At 42.4% G+C, this 24,245-nt stretch overlaps 1 protein-coding gene across 5 annotated transcripts in view; it reads right to left on the bottom strand.

The window, feature by feature from the left end:
* Positions 1-24,245, bottom strand: part of GPD2 (glycerol-3-phosphate dehydrogenase 2) — a 122,117-nt gene that overhangs the window by 54,763 nt on the left and 43,109 nt on the right. For all 5 annotated transcript variants that reach the window (XR_012154259.1, XM_073305516.1, XM_073305520.1 and 2 more), the window contains exons 4-6: positions 12,894-13,018; positions 11,843-11,940; positions 7,469-7,632 (exon numbers count right to left, since the gene is read on the bottom strand). Coding sequence is in view for 4 of the 5 variants with exons in the window: in XM_073305516.1 (XP_073161617.1) it covers positions 7,469-7,632; positions 11,843-11,940; positions 12,894-13,018 (387 nt within the window). In the remaining variant the exon portion in view is untranslated. The remainder of the gene's footprint in view (positions 1-7,468; positions 7,633-11,842; positions 11,941-12,893; positions 13,019-24,245) is intronic.

The following is a 24,245-nucleotide window of genomic DNA, read 5'->3' as shown; positions in this document are numbered from 1 at the left end:
CCGACTGGTTTTTGAATGTTATCATTCTTGGCATCTGATTTGTGTCCATTTATTCTTTTACATAGAGACTGTCCAGTTTGGCCAGTGTACATGGCAGAGGGGCATTGCTGGCACATGATGGCATATATCACATTGGTGGATGTGCAGGTGAACGAGTCTCTGATAGTGTGGCTGATGTGATTAGGCCCTACGATGGTGTCCCCTGAATAGATATGTGGACACAGTTGGCAACGGGCTTTGTTGCAAGGATGGGGTCCTGGGTTAGTGGTTCTGTTGTGTGGTGTGTGGTTGCTGGTGAGTATTTGCTTCAGGTTGGGGGGCTGTCTGTAAGCAAGGACTGGCCTGTCTCCCAAGATCTGTGAGACTGATAGGTCGCCCCTCAGGATAGGTTGTAGATCCTTGATGATGCGCTGGAGAGGTTTCAGTTGGGGGCTGAAGGTGATGGCTAGTGGCATTCTGTTACTTTCTTTGTTAGGCCTGTCCTGTAGTAGGTAACTTCTGGGTACTCTTCTGCTCTGTCCATGTTTCTTCACTTCAGCAGGTGGGTATTGTAGTTGTAAGAACACTTGACAGAGATCTTGTAGGTGTGTTTGTCTCTGTCTGAGGGATTGGAGCAAATGCGGTTGTATCGTAGAGCTTGGCTGTAAAAAATGGATTGTGTGGTGCGGTCTGGATGAAAGTTGGAGGCATGTAGGTAAGTATAGTGGTCACTAGGTTTCCGGTATAGGGTGGTGTTTATGTGACCATTGCTTATTAGCACTGTAGTATCCAGGAAGTGGATCTCTTGTGTGGACTGGACCAGGCTGAGGTTGATGGTGAGCTGGAAATTGTTGAAATCATGGTGGAATTCCTCAAGGGCTTCTTCTCCATGGGTCCAGATAATGAAGATGTCTTCAATGTAGCACAAGTAGAGTAGGGGCATTTGAGGATAAAAGCTGAGGAAGCATTGTTCTAAGTCAGCCATAAAAATGTTGGCATACTGTGGGGCCACACCATGCCCCACAATATGCAGTGCCACTAATTTGAAGGTATACATTGTCCCCAAATGTGAAATAGTTATGGGTGAGGACAAAGTCAAAGTTCAGCCACCAAGTTTGCGGTGAAATTATCAGGGATACTGTTCCTGACGGCTTGTAGTCCATCTTTGTGTGGAATGTTGGTATAGAGGGCTTCTACATCCATAGTGGCCAGGATGGTGTTTTCAGGAAGATCACCCATGGATTGTAGTTTCCTCAGGAAGTCAGTGGTGTCTCGAAAATAGCTGGGAGTGCTGGTAGCATAGGGCCTGAGGAGGGAGTCTACACAGCCAGACAATCCTGCTGTCAGGGTGCCAATGCCTGAGATGATGGGGCGTCCAGGATTTCCAGGTTTATGGATCTTGGGTAGCAGATAGAATACCCCAGGTCGGGATTCCAGGGGTGTGTCTGTGCGAGTTTGATCTTGTGCTTTTTCAGGAAGTTTCTTGAGCAGATGGTGTAGTTTCTCTTGGTAACCCTCAGAGGGATCAGAGGGTAATGGCTTGCAGAATGTGGTGTTGGAGAGCTGCCTAGCAGCCTCTTGTTCATATTCCAACCTATTCATGCCTACTACAGCACCTCCTTTTTTATTATGATGTCAGAGTTGTTTCTGAGGCTGTGGATGGCATTGTGTTCTGCACGTCTGAGGTTATGGGGCAAGTGATGCTGCTTTTCCCGTGCATATCGGCAGAAGCACTCTATGTAGAAGTCCAGTCTGTTGTTTCGACCTTCAGGAGGAGTCCACCCAGAATCCTTCTTTTTGTAGTCTTGGTAGGAAGGTCTCTGTGGGTTAGTATGTTGGTCAGAGGTGTGTTGGAAATATTCCTTGAGTCGGAGACGTCGAAAATAGGATTCTAGGTCACCACAGAACTGTATCATGTTCGTGGGGGTGGAGGGGCAGAAGGAGAGCCCCGCAGAAGAATCTGTCTGACCTCGGGGCCTAAGAGTATAGTTGGATAGATTAACAATATTGCTGGGTGGGTTAAGGGAACCACTGTTGTGGCCCCTGGTGGCATGTAGTAGTTTAGATAGTTTAGTGTCCTTTTTCTTTTGTAGAGAAGCAAAGTGTGTGTTGTAAATGGCTTGTCTAGTTTTTGTGAAGTCCAGCCACGAGGAAGTTTGTGTGGAAGGTTGGTTTTTTATGAGAGTATCCAGTTTTGAGAGCTCATTCTTAATCTTTCCCTGTTTGCTGTATAGGATGTTGATCAGGTGGTTCCGCAGTTTCTTTGAGAGTGTGTGTGGCACAATCTGTCAGAATAGTCTGTGTGGTATGTAGAACGTAATGGATTTTTTACCTTCAGTCCTTTTGGTATGAATTCCATCTGTTTGCATTTGAAAAAGGAAGATGTCTGTCTGTATTTGTACGAGTTTTTTCATGAAGTTTATAGATTTCCACTCCATATTGCTAAATTCAACTGCACATCTACCAATGTGATATATGCCATCATGTGCCAGCAATGCCCCTCTGCCATGTACATTGGCCAAACTGGACAGTCTATGTAAAAGAATAAATGAACACAAATCAGATGCCAAGGATGATAACATTCAAAAACCAGTCGGAGAACACTTCAATCTCTCTGGTCACTCGATTACAGACCTAAAAGTGACAATTCTTCAACAAAAAACTTCAAAAACAGACTCCAACGAGAGACTGCTGAATTGGAATGAATTTGCAAACTGGACACCATTAACTTAGGCTTGAATAAAGACTGGGAGTGGATGTGTCCTTACACAAAGTAAAACTATTTCCCCATGTTTATTTTGCCCCCCTACTGTTCCTCACACGTTCTTGTCAACTGCTGGAAATGGCCCACCTTGATTATCACTACAAAAGGTTTTTTTTTTTCCCTCTCCTGCTGGTAATAGCTTACCTTACCTGTTCACTCTGGTTACAGTGTGTATGGTAACACCCATTGTTTCATGTTCTCTGTGTATATAAAATCTCCCCACTGTATTTTCCACTGCATACATCCGATAAAGTGAGCTGTAGCTCACGAAAGTTTATGCTCAAATAAATTTGTTAGTCTTTTTATTGCAATTTTTGCTGGGCATGATTTTTTAAAAAATTTGAATACTGTTTGGTTTACATTAAACTTAATGTACATGTAATTACATATTATGCTGGACACAGATGCAACTCAGAATGCCTTGAAGACACATTCAAGTAAAGTTAGGATGTGCTGAGATATAGAGGTTTCAGCAAAACTCAAGGCACCCACAATTAACAAAAAAGAAGCTAACTTTCTGGAATCTAGGTAATTCCTAGGCAGTTAAAGCCAAGGAAATTACTAATGTCTAGGAGGTTTATTAATTTTACTATGGAATTTCCTTACTTAGCTGTGAAATTTGGCAAGTGAAAGAAACCTTCTGTTAAGGAGTTCTTTACTTGGGAGTTCTGCTGTGGCATCTGCATCTCCAGGGTGGCCATCTTCAGTGGCTGAGGGGATGACCAAAGCCACTGTAAAGCTGGCGATATGAAGATCTGGTGGAGCATGGGCTTTCTGATTCACGTGGTGATGGACGTAGAGATACAGGACTCATATGTGAACTGGAGAGATCATGCTCCCAAAGAAAACACCTTCACCAAGTTTCATTTCAATTAGTGGACAATTTGGAACATCCTGGATGCCTTCACTTGGAACCAGAATCCTATTTTTCTTGCTATAAAAAAAGCTTTTTCCTCTATAAAGTAGATCAGCTTCAGACCTGCCTGTCAGCATTTCTATGGACAGATTCACGTCTAGAGGGAACAAACACAATCTCTTCTCTGGAAGAGTTTAAGCCAGCACCAGTTTCTGAGGTTCCAAAGGCGCTATGGGTGTTTGCACTATGACCTGCATGTTGGACCCATGCACCTCATCATTCATTAAATCAAGTGAGGAGGTTTGAGTGTTTTTTCATCTAAATTCTTAACACCCTGCAGTTGAAGATTAATTCAGACAAAATGGGGATGATGGAAGTGGAGTGAGGAATGCCCTTGAACGCATAGCAGAGGTGGTTCCTGCCCCCACAGTGGAGGGGGTTTGTCCAAGATTGTCTCAGACTGGGGGTACTTTTGGAACCCTGACCATCCTAGGAGTCGCAGGTGACAGTATCTTCATATTAGTAAGGCCACTGACAGTTTCATGTGACAGTCTCATATGCATACTACTCTAGATGAAATTACTATAAGGTGGGTGCTCAACTGGACTAGAGAGTACTTCCCAATGATTCACCATCACGCCGGGAGGGCATATCCAGAGGGGCCCAGCAAGGGTCAGTTCTCGGTCCAGCTCTATTTAATATTTTCATTAATGCTGTGGTGCCCAAACTTTTCCTGTCATGCTCCCGCCCCCACCAGTAATGTAATCTGTCCATGCTCCCACTCCATTACTGCACAATTTGCTCAGCAGAGGAGTTGGACGCAGAGCTGCAGGCACTCCCTCCCTGCCGCCCACCGCAAGAGCCGCCCCCACCAAATGTTCCTACAGTTTGGGGACCATTGCATTTAATGACTTGGATAGGGGAGTGGAGAGTAGCTTATAAAATTTGCAGATGACACCAAGCTGAGAGGGGTAGCAAGAACTTTGAAGGGCAGGATTAGAATTCAAAACAATCTTGACAAATTGGAGAACTGTTCTAAATTCAACAAGATGAAATTCACTAAAGAAAAATTCAAAATACTTCACTTAGGAAGCTAAAAATCAAATGCACAACTACAAAATGGGGAATAACTGTTTAGATGGCAGTACTGAAGAAAAGGCCCTGAGGGGTATAGCAAAACACAAATTGAATATGAGTCAGCGTGATGCAGTAGTGAAAAAGGGTAACATCATTCTGGGGAACAACAGGATGTAATGCAAGACACAGGAAGTAGCTGTTCCACTCTACTCCGCACTGGTGAGGCCTCAGCTGGAGTACTATGTCCAATTCTGGGCACCTCACTTTCAGAAAGATGTGGACAAGTTGGAGAGAATCCAGGGGAGAGCAACAAAAATGATAAAAGTTTAGAAAACCTGACCTATGAGGAAAGGTTAAAAAACCTAGACATGTTTAGTCTTGAGAAAAAGACGACTACAGGGGGATGTAAAAACAGTCTTCAACTATGTTAAGGGCTGTTACAAAGAGGACAGTGATCAATTGTTTTCAATGTTCACTGATGGTAGGATAAGAACTAATGGACTTAATCCGCAGGAAAAGAGATTTAGGTTACATATTAGGAAAAACTTTCTAATTATAAAGATAGTTAAGCATGGACAAAGGCTTCCAAAAGAATTTGTTGAATCCCCATCATTAGACATTTTTATTGTGTTAAATAAACTCCTATTAGGGATGGTATAGGTTTATTTGGACCTGCCTCAGCACACCAGGGATTTGGGGGGAGCTGGACTTGAGGACTTCACAGTCCCTTCCAGTTCCACATTTCTATAATTAATAGTAAGTACGTACATTTTTCATTCATTGGTTGGTAAAGCAATAGAGACAACACCTTTCGGACTTGTACCTCCCCAAAATTATCTTTGCCTTTGGAACTTTGACTTGGTTATTGCAATGACTTATGTAAGTGGCTTGAAGACCACCAAGCAGCTACAACTCATGCATAATGCAGCTGTCCTCCTGCATGGCAGAGTCAGCCAAAAAGCAATACATCACACCACTTCCTCCTGGGAGATGCAACTCATGGTCATGACTGATCCATAAAACTCTACATGGCTTCTCTTAGCTACCTTGGAGGCTGCTGTGGTAATACACAGGAAGAGAGGAAGCTGAATACAGCTGGACTGATCAAGCCAGTAGTCTTTTGACTAGAGGGCTGGTGGAAGAATGTACTTAGGGTTCTTGGCTTAGGAATTCCCTTCTCTTACAAGTCTGACAGGTCTTAAAGGCTGTTTACATTCATGGTGTGCTACAAGGCCTCTCCCTTTTCCTGGGCCTTTCCTGAATACAGATAGCAGGTGACATTTTGGGTGCAGGGTGGAAGACGTTTTGTTTTTTAAACTTTGGGCTAGATTGTGCAACCCTGACTCATGTTGATGAGGACTTACTCATGTGAGTAATCCTACTGAAATCAGTGATATTACATGCATGAATACAAACTCCTCAGCATGAGCCAGGGTTGCACAATCGATGCTTGTGTGTTCACAAGCCATACGAGTTGCTAAATATTGTACATGCCCCTAGGGACTTAGCATGGACGTACTTTATAAAAATGAAATAAAACCCCCCAAATCATTCTGGTACCATCAACATGAATGTTAATATCAACAATTTGAACACACAAGTTGCTGCTACTGCATATTTTCCATTTTTAAAAAGCAGAGTAACCCTTCCATTTATATTTTTCAAACAAGTAATCTGTGCACTTTAGACCTTTAAACTGCAAAACTTCAATTTTTAAAAAATATTAGACTTGCAAAAAAGCACTTTAATCTTCTCCTTCTACAACTCAGTCACTCATTTTGTTGAAATGATACATACATTAACACTCAAAACTGTATTCTGTGCAATAGATGACATTTGTGCCAAGTTTCAGCCCTAAGCTATTTTTTCCTATAGATTTATAACCCCTGGAATACAGAGGTTTCTAGTGGAAACCACCCCAGCCCCAGAGCTGCTTATGCTATTTGAATATATTTGCAATGCAAGTTCTCTCCATAGATCGAACAATTTAAATAGCCGAGGGTGGTGCAAGCAAAAAGCGATTGATGGACCAAACTCAACTCAAAAATGAGAACAACAAAAGGGAAGTCAGATTATCAAGACAAGTGTGAACTATTTTTTTAATGTAAAATACCATGTAGTGAGCCATTTAAGATAATCAACAACATCTGTTTCTTGACATGGACTATTTTGGTAAACATGTTCACAGATCCTACAGTTTTTCTGCGGAAACTAAAGAGAGGGTCTTGGCTTCAGAACATCTCTGAACAATTAGTCCTCAAGTAAACACAGGATTCAGATGCTTAATAAAATTTGGCATATTATCTGATTAGGAAATATTTGTTTGAGGCTTACGAGGGGTTAGCTTGTACAGAGCACTTCAAATACCACATTTGTATAGACTGTTTTACACTGATCCAACACAAAAGGAGCTTCTTTAGTATTACACAACTATGCATGGCTGCAGAAGTCACTGGAACTTCCTATAGGGAATCACCAGACCATGAAGATCCTATGACATATTTTGCTGCATCTACTGGCTGACAGACCAGAACAGATTCTCTCTCCTACATTCAGGATGGAGACTAGGAAGGCCAGAACTAAACCAATCAGATGTGTGAGCCAATTAAACGGATTTAGTTATACATCTAAATTTAGACAATGGAAATTATGCAAGATAGATTCCCACAAGACACACTTTCTATAAAAATACTTTATGTAAGTACATCAAATTAGTTATATATTTTTGTTTTACTTTAAATACATCAACCATAAAGATGGATAAGAAAGGTAAACATAGAAACAAAACATACCATCATAGTAGACAATAGCTCCTACAAGCCTGTCTTTCCGTAGCATTGGAAAGAGTTCCAAGGCTCTTGACTTGCTGAGCACATAGCTGCTTTTCAGACACTGACTTCCAGCTACAAGGTCATATAGTTTTATTCCCACCCAATAGTATGGCAACTGCCACCATCTGAAAAAAAATAAAATAAATGTCAACTGAAAAGGGAAAAAACCCTCCAGTCATCATTATATATTGTAATATTAGCTGTAATTAGCGTTACTATGGTTATTACTTTCTATTCTGCACCAAAGTTTGCCATTTACATAGGTCTTTTTTGTCTTCAAAACATTTTACAAGCAGACATTGACTAACCTACAATACACCTCAGATATTATCCCCATTTTACATATGAGGAAACAAAGGCAAAGGGGCAAAATTGCTTGCCCATGTCCGTAGCACTTATCTTTGAGAACTCAGAGAATGGATGAGGTCCCAGAAGACTGAAGAAGGGCAAACAGATCTTTAAAAATGGGAACAAAGAGGATCAAGGGAATTATAGATCAGTGCTGTGCACAGTTCTGGGCACCATACTTTAGGAGACGTGGACATACTGAAGACAGTCCAGAGGAGAGCAACAAAAATGACAGAAGGTTTAGAAAACCTGACCTCTGAGGAAAAGTTATAAAAAACTGGACATATTTAGTCTTGAAAAGATGTCTGAGGAGGAACCTGATGATAGTCTTCAACTTTGTTAAGGACTGTTCTAAAGAGGACAGAGATCAATTCTTCTTCATATCCACTGAAGGTAGGAGAACTAGTAATGGGCTTAATCTGCAGCAAGGGAGAATTAGGCTAGATATTTAGGAAAAACATTCTAACTATAAGGGTAGTTAAGTACTAGAACAGGTTTCCAAGGGAGGTTGTGGAATCCCTAGTGTGACGGTGCTCCCCATAAGGCTTTATGGAAATATGCTTATGAATATATATGACATAAGTGGAATATGTTCTATGCTACATATGCCATGGAACATATCTACATAAAGGTTATGATCTACTGAATCTATTAATCCTATTTGTATGCATGTATCATTTTTGTATTCAAAGTTATGAATATTGGCCATGTACTGACTTGATTTCTAAATAACCTTAGTAGAGCATTTGGTCAGTTCCTGGAGAAAGGAATTCACAAAGTTAAGCGCCCAGTCAAGAAGCACTTAAGGAACAATGCATCTTGTTGTTGAATGTCTCCAGGAAGGCTTCTTATGTGGATTGGAGATCTTGATGCATCTCCAATCCACATAAGAAGCCTTCCTGGAGACCTTCAAGATACCATGTGGAAATGGCTTCTGCCTCTGAAAACTGAGTCATGCATGGACATGTGACTTGCCCAGGTGACTCCAGAACTCCATCTTGGAGCTGGACTTTGCATAGGAGAAAGGAGGGGGTCTCCACCCACAAGAGAAAGTCTATTTAAGCCCGTGGGAGACCCCTCCATTTTGTCTTCAGCTGGCTAAAGAGAGCCTCTCCACACCCAAGAGAGAAACTGGAACAAAGAACAATAACTACAGGGGGTGTGAGTGATTGCTGGACCGGACTAGAAGGAGATTAGTCTGTAAAAGGAAGCTTACTGGAACTGGTGAGGTTTTGTCTGTATTCAGTTTTATTAGACAGACTTGCGAGTTTTATTTTGCTTGGTAATTCACTTTGTTCTGTCTGTTACTACTTGGAAACACTTAAATCCTACTTTCTGTATTTAGTAAAATCACTTTTAACTTATTAATTAACCCAGAGAATGTATTACTACTTGGGAGAGGGGGACAAACAGCTGTGCATCTCTCTCTATCAGTGTTCTAGAGGGCGAACAATTTAGGAGTTTACCCTGCATAAGCTTTATACAGGGTAAAACGGATTTATTCAGGGTTTGGGCCCCACTGGGAGTTGGGCATCTGAGTGTCAAGGACAGGAACGCTTCTGTAAACTGCTTTCAGTTAAGCCTACAGCTGGTAGGGGACGTGGTTCAGACCTGGGTCTGGGTTTGCAGCAGGCTAGCGGGTCTGGCTCTAACCAGGCAGGGCACTGAAGTCCTAAGCTGACAAGGCAGGAAAGCAGGAGCAGAAGTAATCTTGGCACATCAGGTGGCAGCTCCCAGGGGGTTTCTGTGATCGAACCCGTCACACTTAGCATTGGAGGTTTTTAAGAACAGGTTGGACAAACACCTTGTCAGGGATGGCCTAGGTTTACGTGGTCCTGGCCTCAGCATGGGGGAGGGCTGGACTTGATGACTTCTTCAGGACCCTTCTAGACCTACATTTCTATGATCCTATAGTGCAGAGGTTCTCAGACTGGGAGGCACAGAATGTATTCTGTAGGGGTGAGAGAAGCTTTTCGGAGAAAAAAATATGACTGCACACATTGAGAGCGAGGCGGTCGGAGAGCGGCGGCTGCTGGGCCCAGCTTGGAAGGCAGCGCTGCCGCTGTCAGCAGCAGTGCTGCCTTCAGAGCTGGGAAGCTGCCGGCCAAGCACTGGGACGGGAGACGTAAACTACTACTACTACTCCTCACACACACACACACACAGAAGAGGGGTGCGATCAAATAAGTTTGAGAAATACTGTTAGAGAGTGCCTGTATAAAAATCAGAATTTAACTCAAGAATTCTTGGGGAGAGGGGAGGCTTCAGCAGTCATGCAGAAGTGTGACTTAAACACATTTCTAATTTCCCCATCACCTGTCTAGATGCCAGCATTTTACATCAATAATAATAATAATTTGCCTAGAATTTGAAACTGTTCCCGTTTTAGTCAAAGCTTCAGAGTTAATAATTTTAGAATTATATATAAAGAATGTGCTCCTCAATAGAAAGGAATGTGCTTAGGAACAATTAAATCACAAAAACAATGTTACAATCATGTAAAATGTAAGTCAGTGCAAATTAAGGGCCCAGACTTATGTTCCTTACTCAGGCAAAACTCCTGTTGGCATCAATGCAAGTTTTCCTGAGTGAAGAGTCGGAAAGAACCCCTTGGACTATTCAGCTGTAATGTTTCATCAGTTCTAAATGTTTCATTTAATTTTCTCTAAAAACCTCTCTGCCTTCAAAGTGTTTTATATTTGCATATTCGACCTTTCATCCGATCTCTATTTTTATCTTCAGTATTTTTCTTCTCTTCAGCCCTTTCCACCACTTCTTCTCCCCCTGCCATGTTTACATATCCCCTTCCCCAGTGCTTCCTCCCCTCCGTTTCTTCCACCCTAGAACCCATTCTTGCAGAGACTTAAGGGCTCGTCTACACTTACAGTGCTGCAGTGGCACAGCTGTACCACTGCAGCGCTAAGTGAAGACACTACCTGTGCTGACGGTTGGTACTCTATCTTCCCAAGAGGTGGTAGTTATGTCACTGGGAGAAGCCCTCCCATCAACATGGTGCTGTCTACACCAGGGGTTAGGTTGGTGGTATTACTACATTGGTCAGGGGAGTGGATTTTCCACACCCCGAGTGACATAGTTATACCGACATAAGTTTGTTGTGGAGATCAATGCTTACACACGTTTTACTTTATGTACTGTGACTAGTCCTATTGGCTTCAGTGGGTGTATTCACAGTGCATATGTTTCTGCAGGACTGGGGCCTTAGCTATTTTAGGAATGAGAGCCCAAATGAGGTTTCTGTTTTCCCCCTAAATGCAACTGGGGAAAGCGGCTTAGAGAATGAGCAGATGAAAAAATCGGATTGTGGTTGTCTGTGAAGGAGAGCTGAAGGTCCTTGAGTTCAGGTCCTGACCTTATTCCTCATGCACCAATGCCAGGTGAAAGCAGCATGCCCAACCCCTGAGATGAAAGCACTTTCCTTTGCTCTGAAGGAGATGCCTTTGCTCAATGCACAACAACTTAAAGTCACAGATGGGCCCTGGAGCTGACAGGGTGTACGAGTGAGTGTCACTCTATTGAGGAGGCCTTAGCTATTGGTAGGGGGAGTAAAAGCGAAGATTAGGAAGTAGGAGCCTGGAAATCACTCTCCCTCCACCTCTTCCCACCCCTAACAAGATCTGGGAGGGGACAAAGTAAAATAAAAACACTTTTGTCTTTTGCCTTTCCCAGACAAACTGATTCATTTCAAAGTTACTGTGCAAAAGTTTTCCAAGGTAAAACTCCATTGAAAGAGGGTGAACTTGAGGAATACTGCTGGACAGCTAACTGACACGGTGTTAACAGACAGTGCTGTACATGAACTTCACGCTTTTACAATACAGCAACAAATTCTCATCTCTGAAAAGACAAAGCTTGTGACACGTTAACAGCTAAGAAAAAGGCATTCTGAAACCTTGTCCAGTGAAGTAGCTTCATTCTCAAAAGCAATGGTGTAAGAAATTGAAACAGAAGGAGTATCAGGGAGCTTACTTGTAAACAGGAAGCATTATAGGCAAAGGACCAGATAAGTGAGGAGCAATTTCAAGCAAATTGGCCCGCTCATGAAGTGCTTCTTTTACCATCCTGTACTAAAAATAAATAAATAAATAAAAAACAATTCAGGACCTTTAACTCCTCATTAATGGATCACAAACATTCAGTGTTAAAACAGTTTTGCCTATCAGTCCATAAAATACACAGAACACCTTCTTTGTGCTTGCTTACAATTATTACATTCTTTACTATTCTTTCAATAGCACAATGACACTTCGTTGGAAGAATTACATTGGGAACTTCCCAAATCAGTAACACAAAATCTTTAACTTGTGAGTACAGAGCAAATTCCACTAGGCATTTTAGTGCTATGGCAGGTCAGTCTAATTATTATCGGCTCTAATTAAGGGACCTAAAAGCCATACTCCATTTTACTAGAAGCTAGTGGCACTTAATAAGGTATGAAATTCTTTCCGTCTTTGAAGACATCCAAGAAATCACTTCTGCTCTGATCCTTAAAATGGAAGGCCCTATAAAAGTGAGTGGCAACCAATTCCACTGTACAATGGTCTACGACCTTTAAGATTTTTCAAACAGCTTTAATTGCAAGTTTCACAGGAGGAAGGCAAGTTTGGGGGTTTTCCCAAATGTAGAGGATTGTCCCATCTTCCATCATATTATGCATGGGAACACCAATTCTAGATGAACTGAATATGTACCACTGATTTACTATATTTTCTTTGCCAAAATTCCTTTAAAACAACAAAATTCTTATCAGGAAATCTCCCCCACCACAATATGCACAATCCACAAGATACTATTTTCAGATTGTCTGTAAATATGATACTCCAGCAAGAAACAGCATTGGAAATGTCCCCAAAATATTCTAGCAGAATTCACTGAGCAAACTATTCTGTATGCATAGTGCCTCTGATATTCCACAAAAGAAAAATATTAAAAACCATAAAATGAGAACAGAGATTTAATTGGGAGGAAGAAAAAAGAGTCTACTGCCAATTTTTGCTTAACAGCCAGTATAAACAATTACCTGCTCGAAATCCAACCTCATGATGGCCTTCTGAAGATATCTCACTCCACCATGGATCAATTTAGTGCTCCTGCTGCTGGTCCCTGATGAGAAATCATCTCTTTCTACAAGAGCTGTTTTTAGTCCTGTGTAACCAGAAAGCCAAATTAACTTCTTAAATTACACAATTTGTATGTAATTCATTAAAGACACTTCTCTAGGGTAGAGACAATCACAAGAAAAATTACTCTGAACATAGATAAATTTGTATTCCAAATGCAGTGCACTGTCTGTATTATAATGAAAAGATTTTAGTCTCTTTCTGGGGGAAAAGTCGAAACAGAACTCTTAAACGGAGGCACATTAAAATCTGGACATACCACAGTGAAAAGACATTCCAGCACATAGAGGCTAAGCAGTTGGAGTTTTACGCAGGGCAGCAAGGCTCCTATGAATGAATTAGAATCATAGGTCTGGAAGAGACCTCGAGAGATCATCTAGTCCAGTCCCCTGCACTCGTGGCAGAACTAAGTATTATCTAGACCAGGGGTCGGCAACCTTTCAGAAATGGTGTGCCACATCTCCATTTATTCACTCTAATTTAAGGTTTCATGTGCCAGTAATACATTTTAATGTTTTTAGAACATCTCTTTCTATAAGTCTATAATATATAACTAAACTATTGTTGTATGTAAAGTAAATAAGGTTTTTAAAATGTTTAAGAAGCTTCATTTAAAATTAAATTAAAATGCAGAGCCCCCCAGACCGGTGGCCAGGACCCAGGCAGTGTGAGTGCCACTGAAAATCAGCTCGCATTCCGCCTTTGGCGCACGTGCCATAGGTTGCCTACCCCTGATCTAGACCATCCCTGACAGGTGTTTGTCTAACTTGCTCTCAAAAATCTCCAATGATGGAGATTTCACAACCTGCCTAGGCAATTTATTCCAGTGCTTAACCACCCTGATGGTTAGGAAGTTTTTCCTAATGTCCAACTTAAAATCGCGCTTGCCGCAATTAAGCCCAATGCTTCTTCTCCAATTCTCCATGGTTAAGGAAAACCATTTTTCTCCCTCCTCCTTATAATACACTTTTATGTACTTGAAAGCTGTTATCATGTCCCCTTCCTCTCTCCCCCCCCCCCCCGTCTTCTCTTCTCCAGAACAAACAAACCCAATTTTTTCCATCTTCCCTCAGAAGTCTTGTTTTCTAGACCTTTGATCATTTTTGTTGCTCATCTCTGGACTTTCTACAATTTGTCCACATCTTTCCTGAAGTGTGGCACCCAGAACTGGACACAATATTCCAGCTGAGGCCTAATCAGCATGGAGCAGAGTGGAAGAATTACTTCTCGTGTCTTGCTTAAAAACACTTCTGCTAATACATCCCAGAATGATGTTTGCTGTTTTTTTTGCAACAGGGTTACACTGTTGACTTATATTTAGCTTGTGATCCACTATGACCCCCAGATCCCCTTCTGCAGTACTCCTTCCTTTCCCATTTTGTATGTGCAATTGACTGTTCCTTCCTAAATGGAGTACTATGCATTTGTCCTTATTTAATTTTATCTTATTTACTTCAGACCATTTGTCCAGTTTTTCCAAATCATTTTGAATGTTAATCCTATCCTCCAAAGAATTTGCAACCCCTTCCAGCTTGGTATCATCTGCAAACTTTATACATGTACTCTATGCCATTATCTAAATCAGAGGTCTCAACCACACGGCCCATGGGGTTATTTTCTGCGGCCCGCCAGCTCCCCGCAGCCCACCAGCACGTTTACCTAGAGCGGCTCCTGCCCGGCAGGCAGCAGGGGCAGGGCAGGCTCCCTTCCTGCCTGCCTGTCCTGCCCCTGCGCCACTCAGGGACCCCTGTGCCCCCCCCCCCAGTTTCTGTCCACTTCCCGGAGTGGCGCGGGGGCAGGGCAGGCAAGAAGGGAGCCTGCCCTGCCCCCGGTGTGTGCTGGGCTGGAACCCACCCCCTGCACCCCTCCTGCACCCCCTGGGGGTGGGGATTTCGAGGAAGGGGTTGGAAGAGGCGGGGCCTCATGGAAGGGGTGGAGTGGGGGCGGGGCTGAGGTGGCAGGTGGGAGGTGTCAGTGATGTGGCTCTCGAGCCAATGTACTAGTTCTCATGTGGCCCTCATGATCATTTGAGTTTGAGATCCCTGATCTAAATCATTGATGAAGATACTGAACAGAATCAGCCACAGAGTTGATTCCTGCAGGACCCCACTTGATATGTCCTTCTAGCTTGGCTATGAATCACTAACTACTCTCTGGGAACGGTTTTCCATCCTGTTATGCACCCACCTTTATTGCAGCTCCATCAAGGTTGTATTTCCCTAGTTTGTTTATGAGGTCACGTGAGACAGTATCAAAAGCCTTACTAAAGTCAATATATACCATGTCTACTGCTTCCTCCCATTCACAAGGCTTGTTACCCTGTCAGAAAAGGCTATTCGGTTGCTTTGACATGATTTGTTCTTGACAAGTCCATGCTCACTGTTACTTATCACCTTAATATCTTCTAGGTTTTTTTGAAAAATTGACTGCTTAATTATTTGCTCCATTATCTTTCCAGGTACTGAAGTTAAGCTGACTGGTCTGTAATTCCCCAAGTTGTCCTTATTTCCCTTTTTATACATGGGCACTATATTTGCCCCTTTTCCAGTCCTCTGGAATCTCTCCCATCTTCCATGACTTTTTGAAGATTGTCACTAATGGCTCAGATATCTCCTCAGTCAGCTCCTTGAGTATTCTAGGTAGTATTTCATTAGGCCCTAGTGACTTGAAGACATCTAACTTGTCTAAGTAATTTTTGGCTTGCTCTTTCCCTATTTTAGCCTCTAATCCTTCCTCATTTTCACTGGCATTCACTAGGTTAGACATCCAAATCGCTACTAACCTTTTTGGTAAAAGGCCATTAGAGTCGGTAGTCACTGTACGACCACATAACATTTTATTTTTATTAATAAAAAGGTGGCTTTTTGCAGAATAAACCCTCTCAAAAACTTGGAAACATTACAAACCTATTTGCTCAATATCCTTGTGAGGCTGACCATTGTTATTACTCATTTTACAACTAAGAAAGAGAGGTGTCCAAAACCAAGGAAGGAATCAGTAACAGCCGGGACTGACGCTCACAATTTCCTAGCTCTTAGAGCTTAGACCATATTTTGATGATAAAGACAGATTGCTTTAAGGTTCGTGGTAAAACCCTTAATAATGTAAGTGTTCTCTAAAATATAATCAGGAGACCTGGGTCCTTCCACTGAAAGTACTGAATATTTGGTGGAGGGAGGCAGGGAAGGGAAAGAGTAGGGAACTCGGATGCAAGTGTTCATAAATTGACACACTAATCAACTAAAAATAAGTTTTTCTAAAAAACTGATAAAAGAAAGGAGTTTAAGTCTCAATATGGAGGGTGCTGAACAGTCTGTTTCAATTCAGGAAAGAATTTAGCCACCAGTTTACATTTTACTTCAGTAGGAGTACTCACAAAGTTCAGCACACGCTTAAATGCTTTTGCTGGATCAAAGTCAGGGGGTGCACCAGTATCTGCTCTTATGCAGTTTGTCTAACTCAAAGTAATTCAAATCTATTCTGGGTTTAAAACTTGCTATGAAAAGTCATAGGCATTAATTATTCAGAGAAAAACAGATTAAGAACAATGTGATACAGATTTTTATGTAATTTAACTTTATCTTCTCTCCATTTAATATTATGCTTAGTTATGGCAACTGAAGTAATGTAAAACCAAGTGGCTCTTCTATTAATTAAAAACACTCCGTGTTCATTTGGATTGCTTCAGTTTGATTACATTTTTCACACTGAGTCCGCCATGGATATTGAGGATACAATTCACTCAAAAAGAGAAAAGAAAAGGCAAGTTAATGTGCAAAATTTTATAAATGAAACTGTGTCATGATCAACTTACAAGAAAATAGAGATGGCTAGAGAAACCTCCATTACAATATACAAAAATGTAGGTGAGCTCTAAATTAAGGAAATTCACAATTCATTCATTTATATATAATAAATTGAACATATACATACACACAATCATATGCACATGTATATCTTTTATACACACTTTATATACAAGCTTATTACATATTCAGTGTGTGTGTATATATATATATGCACAAATGTGCATGAATTATATATACACACCTTTTACACATACGTGTATAGATACACGCATATATGTATATTACAGAAATACATGGCAGTGTAGTCCAAGATAAAGTTTTACATGCAGATGTTTCAGGTGACAATGTGACTCAAGTATTCCCCCCACACACACACACACACACGCACAAACTGAAAACACCTCGGTAATTGAATCTCCAATACTATACAGTTTTTTTAGAAAAAGAAACAGAGAAGAACACTGTATCCATTTGAAACTAGATAGGAGGAATGGAATTAGCCAATTCAGAATTAGGCCTGAACGCTTTATTTTTCCCCCCAAGGGGAAGGAAACCACAGTTAACCAGCTTCTTCAAGAGACATGTTTTACATTGTTCAATCGAATAATGAATGCCAAGGAAGCTGTGTAGGAAGGGCACTAAAAATCATTACCGTATCCTTAAAGTTATTCAAGACAAAGGATAAAGCATAAGGATATCCCATATAGGAAAATGTTTTTATAACACATGCCATTTGGAAAAGTTTTTGCTCTATGAAATAAGGAAAATTCATCCAGGAACGGTTTTGTAGTATTCACAGAGGGGCATGACTTGTGTATGGTGTGGACTATATTTACAGTAGATATCTTACAAAAGTTACTCTACATAGTTTTAGCACATATAATAATTAAAAAAAGGTTTTGTGCACACCAAAACAACAACCTTAACAGTCCACATCAATAAAGATGTTCTCTTTTCAGAGATGTCTTCCTAACTTCTAATATAATTAAGGTCTTGATTTGTCATTTTAGTGTGAAACTAATTAACTTATATAGAAATGCTTAAACTCTCTCCCCCCACACACACACCCCTTAAATATTGTGACTTGGTTTCATAAAAGTGTAAAAGTTTACAAAATAAATCCAATTAAGATAAGCACCTCAAGGCAAGAATGTGGCCTTTTGCTCCAAAACTTTCAGATATATTGCACATACCTAGAAAGATTGCTTTTGTTGTAACAAGTAGAATAGTGGATTCCCCCAACACCATTGGTCTGGGGTTTTTTTTACGTGAAAGTATGTGGGCAAGGGGGAAAGGAAGAGGAAGCAGGTCAATGAGGTTCTTACCAAGGTTGACAAAAGCAACATGACTGCGTGCACAGGGAGAGAATAACTAATGTAAATACTAACACTACTCTATTTTTTTACCCTGCATCACCTTAAAGGTATTTCAGTGCTTTATAATATTGCTTGTAGAACAATATAAAAACCCTTTAACATCTATTGGTTCCCCAAAACTTTTATGTCCTTAAAAATCTAATTATTACTGGTGACTTTAAAAGATCAGAGTAATTTGTTTTTGTCAAATGTGACTGAAGATTAATGGATACAATCAGGAATAATTTGGTGAAAACATATCAAACACAAGGAAAGCAAAATTTGTTAAGTGAAGCATCAAACATAATAAAAGAGCAAATTCCATGAATGAACAGCAACAATACACAATTCATTAACCAAATGCCTATGATTATTTCACACTTCAGAAAACTACTGATATGATCAGACTATGTAGTAACAGGATAAATATAGTTTACCTTCAACCATTCTTTGTGTACTTTCAATTACAAATGCATTTTTTCCAGAGGCCCACCAATATAAGAAGGGCAGGACTGAAAACCTTAGTCACATAGCTGGTAAACCTATTTAGTTATCTTTAATAATCCATTAAAAGTCATAACATACTAATTACAAATTGGACTAAAAATTGGAATGTATTCCCCAATATATCAATATGCTTACGTTACTTCCTTTCACCTTATGTAGAAAACTTAAAAGTTTATATATAATGAGCATACATTTCAGCTAAATGTTTTCAAACAGACCTGTGGTGAAATCCTGGCCCCCCTGAAGTCAATGGTAGTTGACTTCACTGGAGCCAGGATTTCATTCCTTGCATCAGCAGAACTGCACCCTCAGACATCAGGCATTCCTTACATCAGGCCTGACGGTGGGTGCTAGATGCCATGCACAATTCTGCAGCTACCAATCACATTGCATGCAAATCTAAGAAAAAGCATTACGGCTGAGATTTGAATCACAGATGCCAGGGAGTTCGAAGTTAAAGATGCAGTATAGCATTATTGTATAGTGTTACCAAAGTACATGGCACTGTAATATATGAGAAATGGAGGTTATTTACCTGTAACTGCAGGTCCTTCGAGATGTGTGGTTCCTATCGCCATTACACCTGTGCTTAAGCATGCACACTATGTGCCTGAAACTGAAGATTTCTAGCAAGTGTAATTGATCCACACCCGCGCAGTTGCTTTCTTTGTGCTCCGAGCTGAAGGCTTAAGGGGCCAGTACAGTATGACACCTTTCCAGTTCCTCTTCTTACCAGGAGTAAGATAAGATATAAAGCAAAAGGGAAGGAGGGTGGGCAGTGGAATCAATTCAGAGCGGGAAAGTCTACTTTTGGACTCATGTTGACAGAAGTCTGCAGGGCCATTAATCACATCCTGCTCCGAAAGACTGACTCTGGACAACATGCTTGACATTGTAGATGGCTTTGCACAAATGGGCTTCCCTAACTGTAGAAGGGTGACAGATGGCACGCATATTCCAATTCTGGCACCAGACCACCTAGCCACAGAGTACATTAATCAGAAGGGGTTTTTCTCAATGGTTCTCCAAGCACTTGTGGATCACGGTTGGCATTTCACGGACATTAATGCAGGCTGGTCCAGAAAGGTGCATGATGCAGGCATCTTTCGGAACAGTGGCCTGTTCAGGAAGCTGCAAGCTGGAACTTCCCTCCCAGACCAGAAGATCACCGTAGGGGAAGTTGAAATGCCCAGTGTGATCCTGGAAGACCCTGCTTACCCCTTAATGCCGTGGCTTATAAAGCCATAAATGGGGCAACTTGGCAGCAGCAAGGAGCGGTTCAACGACAGGCTGAGCAAGTGCAGAATGACTGTTGAGTGTGTATTTGGCAGTTTAAAAGCCCGCTGGTGCCGCCTCTATGGGAAACTGGACCTGGCCAATGACAATATTCCTATGCTTATAGCCACGTGCTGTACGCTCCATAATATTTCTGAAGGGAAGGGTGAAAGCTTCACTCAGGGCTGGACTGCAGTGGCTCTGCGCCTGGAGGCTGAGTTTGAACAGCCAGAGACCAGGGCTATTAGAGGGGCACAAAGATTTGACACGGGGCCATAAGAATCAGGGATGCCTTGAGGCAGCAGTTTGAAGCTGAAAGCCACTAATACTGGTTGCTATGCTCGGGAGCGCAGTGCTTGTAATGATTGGAGGTGATAGATGCAGAGGATGCAATATATGGGTTTAACATAATTATATGTTGCTTTGCAGAGCTCTTTTTGCTTTCAATTAATAGAATAAAGATTGCTTTCAAACTAACAATTCTTTTATTAAAAGAACAACTGGAGGAGAGAGTGAGTCAAAAAAAAAACCCATCAGCAGTGAGGGGGATGGGGGAAGGGAAGGTCCCAGGAGGAGAAGGGGTCCCAGGACACCTAAAGATTTCTATGTCCAGGGATCATATCCAACCTTCTTCTTTGGAGTACAATGCAGCAGGTCTGGTACTTCATCAGATCCAAACTGCAGAGGAATGGGTGATGAGTGCAGTGGGTAGTGGGAGTCCACATGGCTGGACTGAGGGGGGAAGAGTGGATTGCCGTGGGTATAAACTGGAGCCAGGAGGTTAATAAGAGTGTGTTGGTGATGTCCGGGGAGAGCATGGGAAAGTTTTGCGATAGCGGCTGCAGGGGAGGGCAGGCACGGAGCTGCTCGGTTTGAAGAACTAGTATTGCCTGGAGTGTGTCTGATTGGCGCTCCATAATCTTTAAGAGCTGCTCCATGGCTTCATTCTGGTGTGCTAGGTTCTCCTTTCAATCCCTCTTCTCGCTGTCCCACCACTCCTTCAATTCCTGTTTCCTGGCGTCGGAGTGCATCATAACATCACACAGAAAGTCTTCCTGAGTTCTTCTTGACCACTTTCTAATTCTGTGCAACCATTCAGCTGCTGATAACAAAGAGGGAGGCTGGGCTACCAAGGTCATCTCTGTGAAGTTTAAATGCAACATTTTACAGAAGCAGTATTGTTTGCAACACAGAACACTGATTCAGTGATTTAAAACACAGCCAGTACTCACACCTGTCACTAACTGGCTGATCCCAGGCAAGCACACACGAGCACAAGATCCCCAAAATGGTGAATAACTGCAGGGGCAGGGTAAATCACTCTTCCTAGACCCTGCTGTACACTGGGCATGTGGTGCTTGGGGAGAGCCAGCACTGTAGGGGGGCTGATAATCATTCCTGTTCCATACTTTCCATTGTGATCATTATGGAAGATATCTTGCTACTGACAGTGAGCAGGGACTCAGGGCGGGGGTCTTCTCCAAGACTGTGACTTCCGCCTTGGCCCCTATGTGGCTTGCCTGCGTACATCAACGGTCCACCCCTGCAGTGATGACAGTGGCATGGGAAAGTTACCATTAATGGGGCAAGAAACAATGCAGCTCTGCCAAAGAACCTGCAGCAGCAGATTGCCCAGTATCTCCACAAGAGTTTCCTGGATATCTCTGACGGAGATTCCATGAAGTGAGGGAGTCAATTACCAGCCTGTTCCACCACTCAGACTAGGCATGCAGTGGGAGACAAGCCTGCGTTTTGCACCCTCCTGCCCTCAACAACTTGCTTCAGTGACTCCCAAAATCAAATCCACTTACCAGGGGCCTCCTCTCCTGTTTGCGCTTCAACAACATCCGACAGCTGTGACTAGCTAGCCTCCTCCGGAGTAGAAAACAGCTCCTGGCGGCATGCATATCAGACCTCCAAGTCATCTTTGTAGAACCGGCAGCTCGTGGGTGCAGCACCAGAGTGGCGGTTTGCATCCCACTTCTTGTGGTAGGCGTTCCACAGCTCCTTCATGTTGACCCTGCACTGCAACATGTCCCCATCATGGCCCCTTTCTGTTATGCATCATGAAATCTGCCCATATGTATCATAATTCCTATGGCTGGAGCACAGCTGGGACTGGACAGCCTCCTCTCTCCAAATGCTGATGATGTCCAGCAGCTCGGCATTGCTCCAAACGGGGATTGCTTGGTGCACGGAGCAGGCATGGCCACCTGGAAAGATGTGCTGAGACCACTGCACACATCACCAAGCAAACAAGAAGGGGACTTTCAAAATTCCAAAGGAATTTATGGGATGGGGATGACAGGGTTGGTCACCTGAGGGCAGGGCAGTAGAGTTTAAATAGATGACCAGAGAGGCTGTGACTGGCTAGCCTCTTCCAAGATAGAAAACAGCTCCTGGATGCTTGCATCTCTGACCTCTGAGTGATGCCTGAAGAGGAGCCGGGAAGTGGACTTAGGGAGAGGAAGGAAAAGGAACACAGAGTACCCACAGTCAATGATTTCTAGTACTTACTTGTCTGTTGTAATTGCCCCCCAATTATGGGCAAAAAGGGTGAGGCAGCCATCAAAGATTGGAGGAAGGGGCCGTGGTGGATGTCGTCAAAAGGAATACACAGTTCTTGATCATCCCATCAAAAAATATCCCTGGATAGTGAATGGGGTTCAGTAGCTGTATCGTGATAGGGATATCCAGGGTTTTTTACCTTCTGGAGATTATGCAGTGCTTCGAATGACTGCTGGTGATAGAACAGTTTGGCAGGAGGTCTCGGTTTGTACACCAGTTTCTGATGTTCTCTTTTTGGGGCCAGAGTCTCAATGTTTGAGTCCTTCAACTCAACCCAGAGTTCGAGTTCTTCGACTAGTGTAACAAGAAGACTGAGTCTCTAAACAAATTACTCATTGAAAGGCAAGTCCTCTGCAGTGTTTTGAACCTCCCAGGGGAATCCCGAGGAGCAAAGCCAAGACTCACTGTGTCTAGAGGGATAGCCATAGGTATACCCAGAGGCACGTGTCAGCTGCATCCACTGCAGCATGAAGTGATATGTTAGCCATCAGTTTGACTTCCTCAATGAGGGCCTAGAATTGGGCTCTGTCCTTTTGAAGTAGTTTAAATTACATATTGCAGACTTGTAGAAAACACCTCTTTCCCTATAAGATCAAGTCATTTAGAACCTTTATCTGCCAGTGTAGCCTGCACCACCAGGGAGTTGGGTTAGTGGTAGGGATCCCTCAAGGTCAAGGATGTTCTCTTTCACAGATATTTTTATGGATCCTTTGGTGACTGAGGAGTCCGATCTTTGAACCACAGGCCGTTGGCAGACATTGCAGGTGGTGTTGGAAGTCAGGGTTGGGCCATGATTGCTGCATGATAGTTGCCTTTCCATTCTTTTTTGGCATTTTTCTGCGACCAGGGCAGGGAGATTTTCCTAAAAAGTGGACGTTTCTTCTCTGACAAGTCTTCACCTGTTATCCCTATTCTGGGCTGCTGTCTCCCAGTGTGTGGTGGTGATGCCACATCTCTTGATGTTTATCTTGAGGATGTCTTTAAAGAGTTTCTTTTGGCCTTGCCATTTCCTTTCATCTTTGGTGAGATGGGCGTACAGCAATTGTTTTGTTAAGCATACACCAGGCATGCACACACAGTGCCCGCTCCACCTCAACTTATGCTGGATAATCAGGGTCTCAACACCAAAGATGTTGGCCTCTGTGAGGAAACTGACACTAGTGCAGTGATCTTCCCACTTTATGTTGAGGATCATCCTAAGAAAGTACTGGTGCTGGCATTCCAGGTTTTTCAGATGTTCTCTGTTGGTCACCCAAGTCTCAGTCGTAGAGGAGTGTTGGGACTACCGCTGCTTTATAAAATTTATAAAGTTTAGTGTGTATTCTGATGTTGTGATTATTGAACACCCGGCAACACTGACGCAGCAGATTCCGTGCTGAGTCTTGACGTCTATGTCTGCCCTCTGAGAGATGGCTGCCAAGATAGGCAAGCTACTCTATATTTTTCAGTTCTTCTCTGACAATATGGACCTTCCTTGCTGGGTCTGATAATTGACTGGGAGCTGGTTGGTGGAGAACTTTTGTTTTGCCAATGTTCAGAGTTAGCCCTAGGCTTTTGTAAGCATCAGAGAAGCAATTAAGGGGTAAATCGCTTTGTAAATCGCTCCCTAAGTGTGCAACTACAGCACAATCATCTACATACTGGAGTTCTATAATTGTTGCCGATATTACTTTAGTTCAGGCACGGAAATGAGAAAGGTTGAAGAGGTTGCAGTCAGTCCGATATTGGATGCCAATGC

This window comes from Lepidochelys kempii, chromosome 11, assembly GCF_965140265.1.
Source record: "Lepidochelys kempii isolate rLepKem1 chromosome 11, rLepKem1.hap2, whole genome shotgun sequence".
In the NCBI taxonomy this organism is placed as follows: Eukaryota; Metazoa; Chordata; order Testudines; family Cheloniidae; genus Lepidochelys; species Lepidochelys kempii.
Note: the sequence above shows the minus strand (reverse complement) of the source record. Positions and strands in the feature narration are given on the sequence as shown.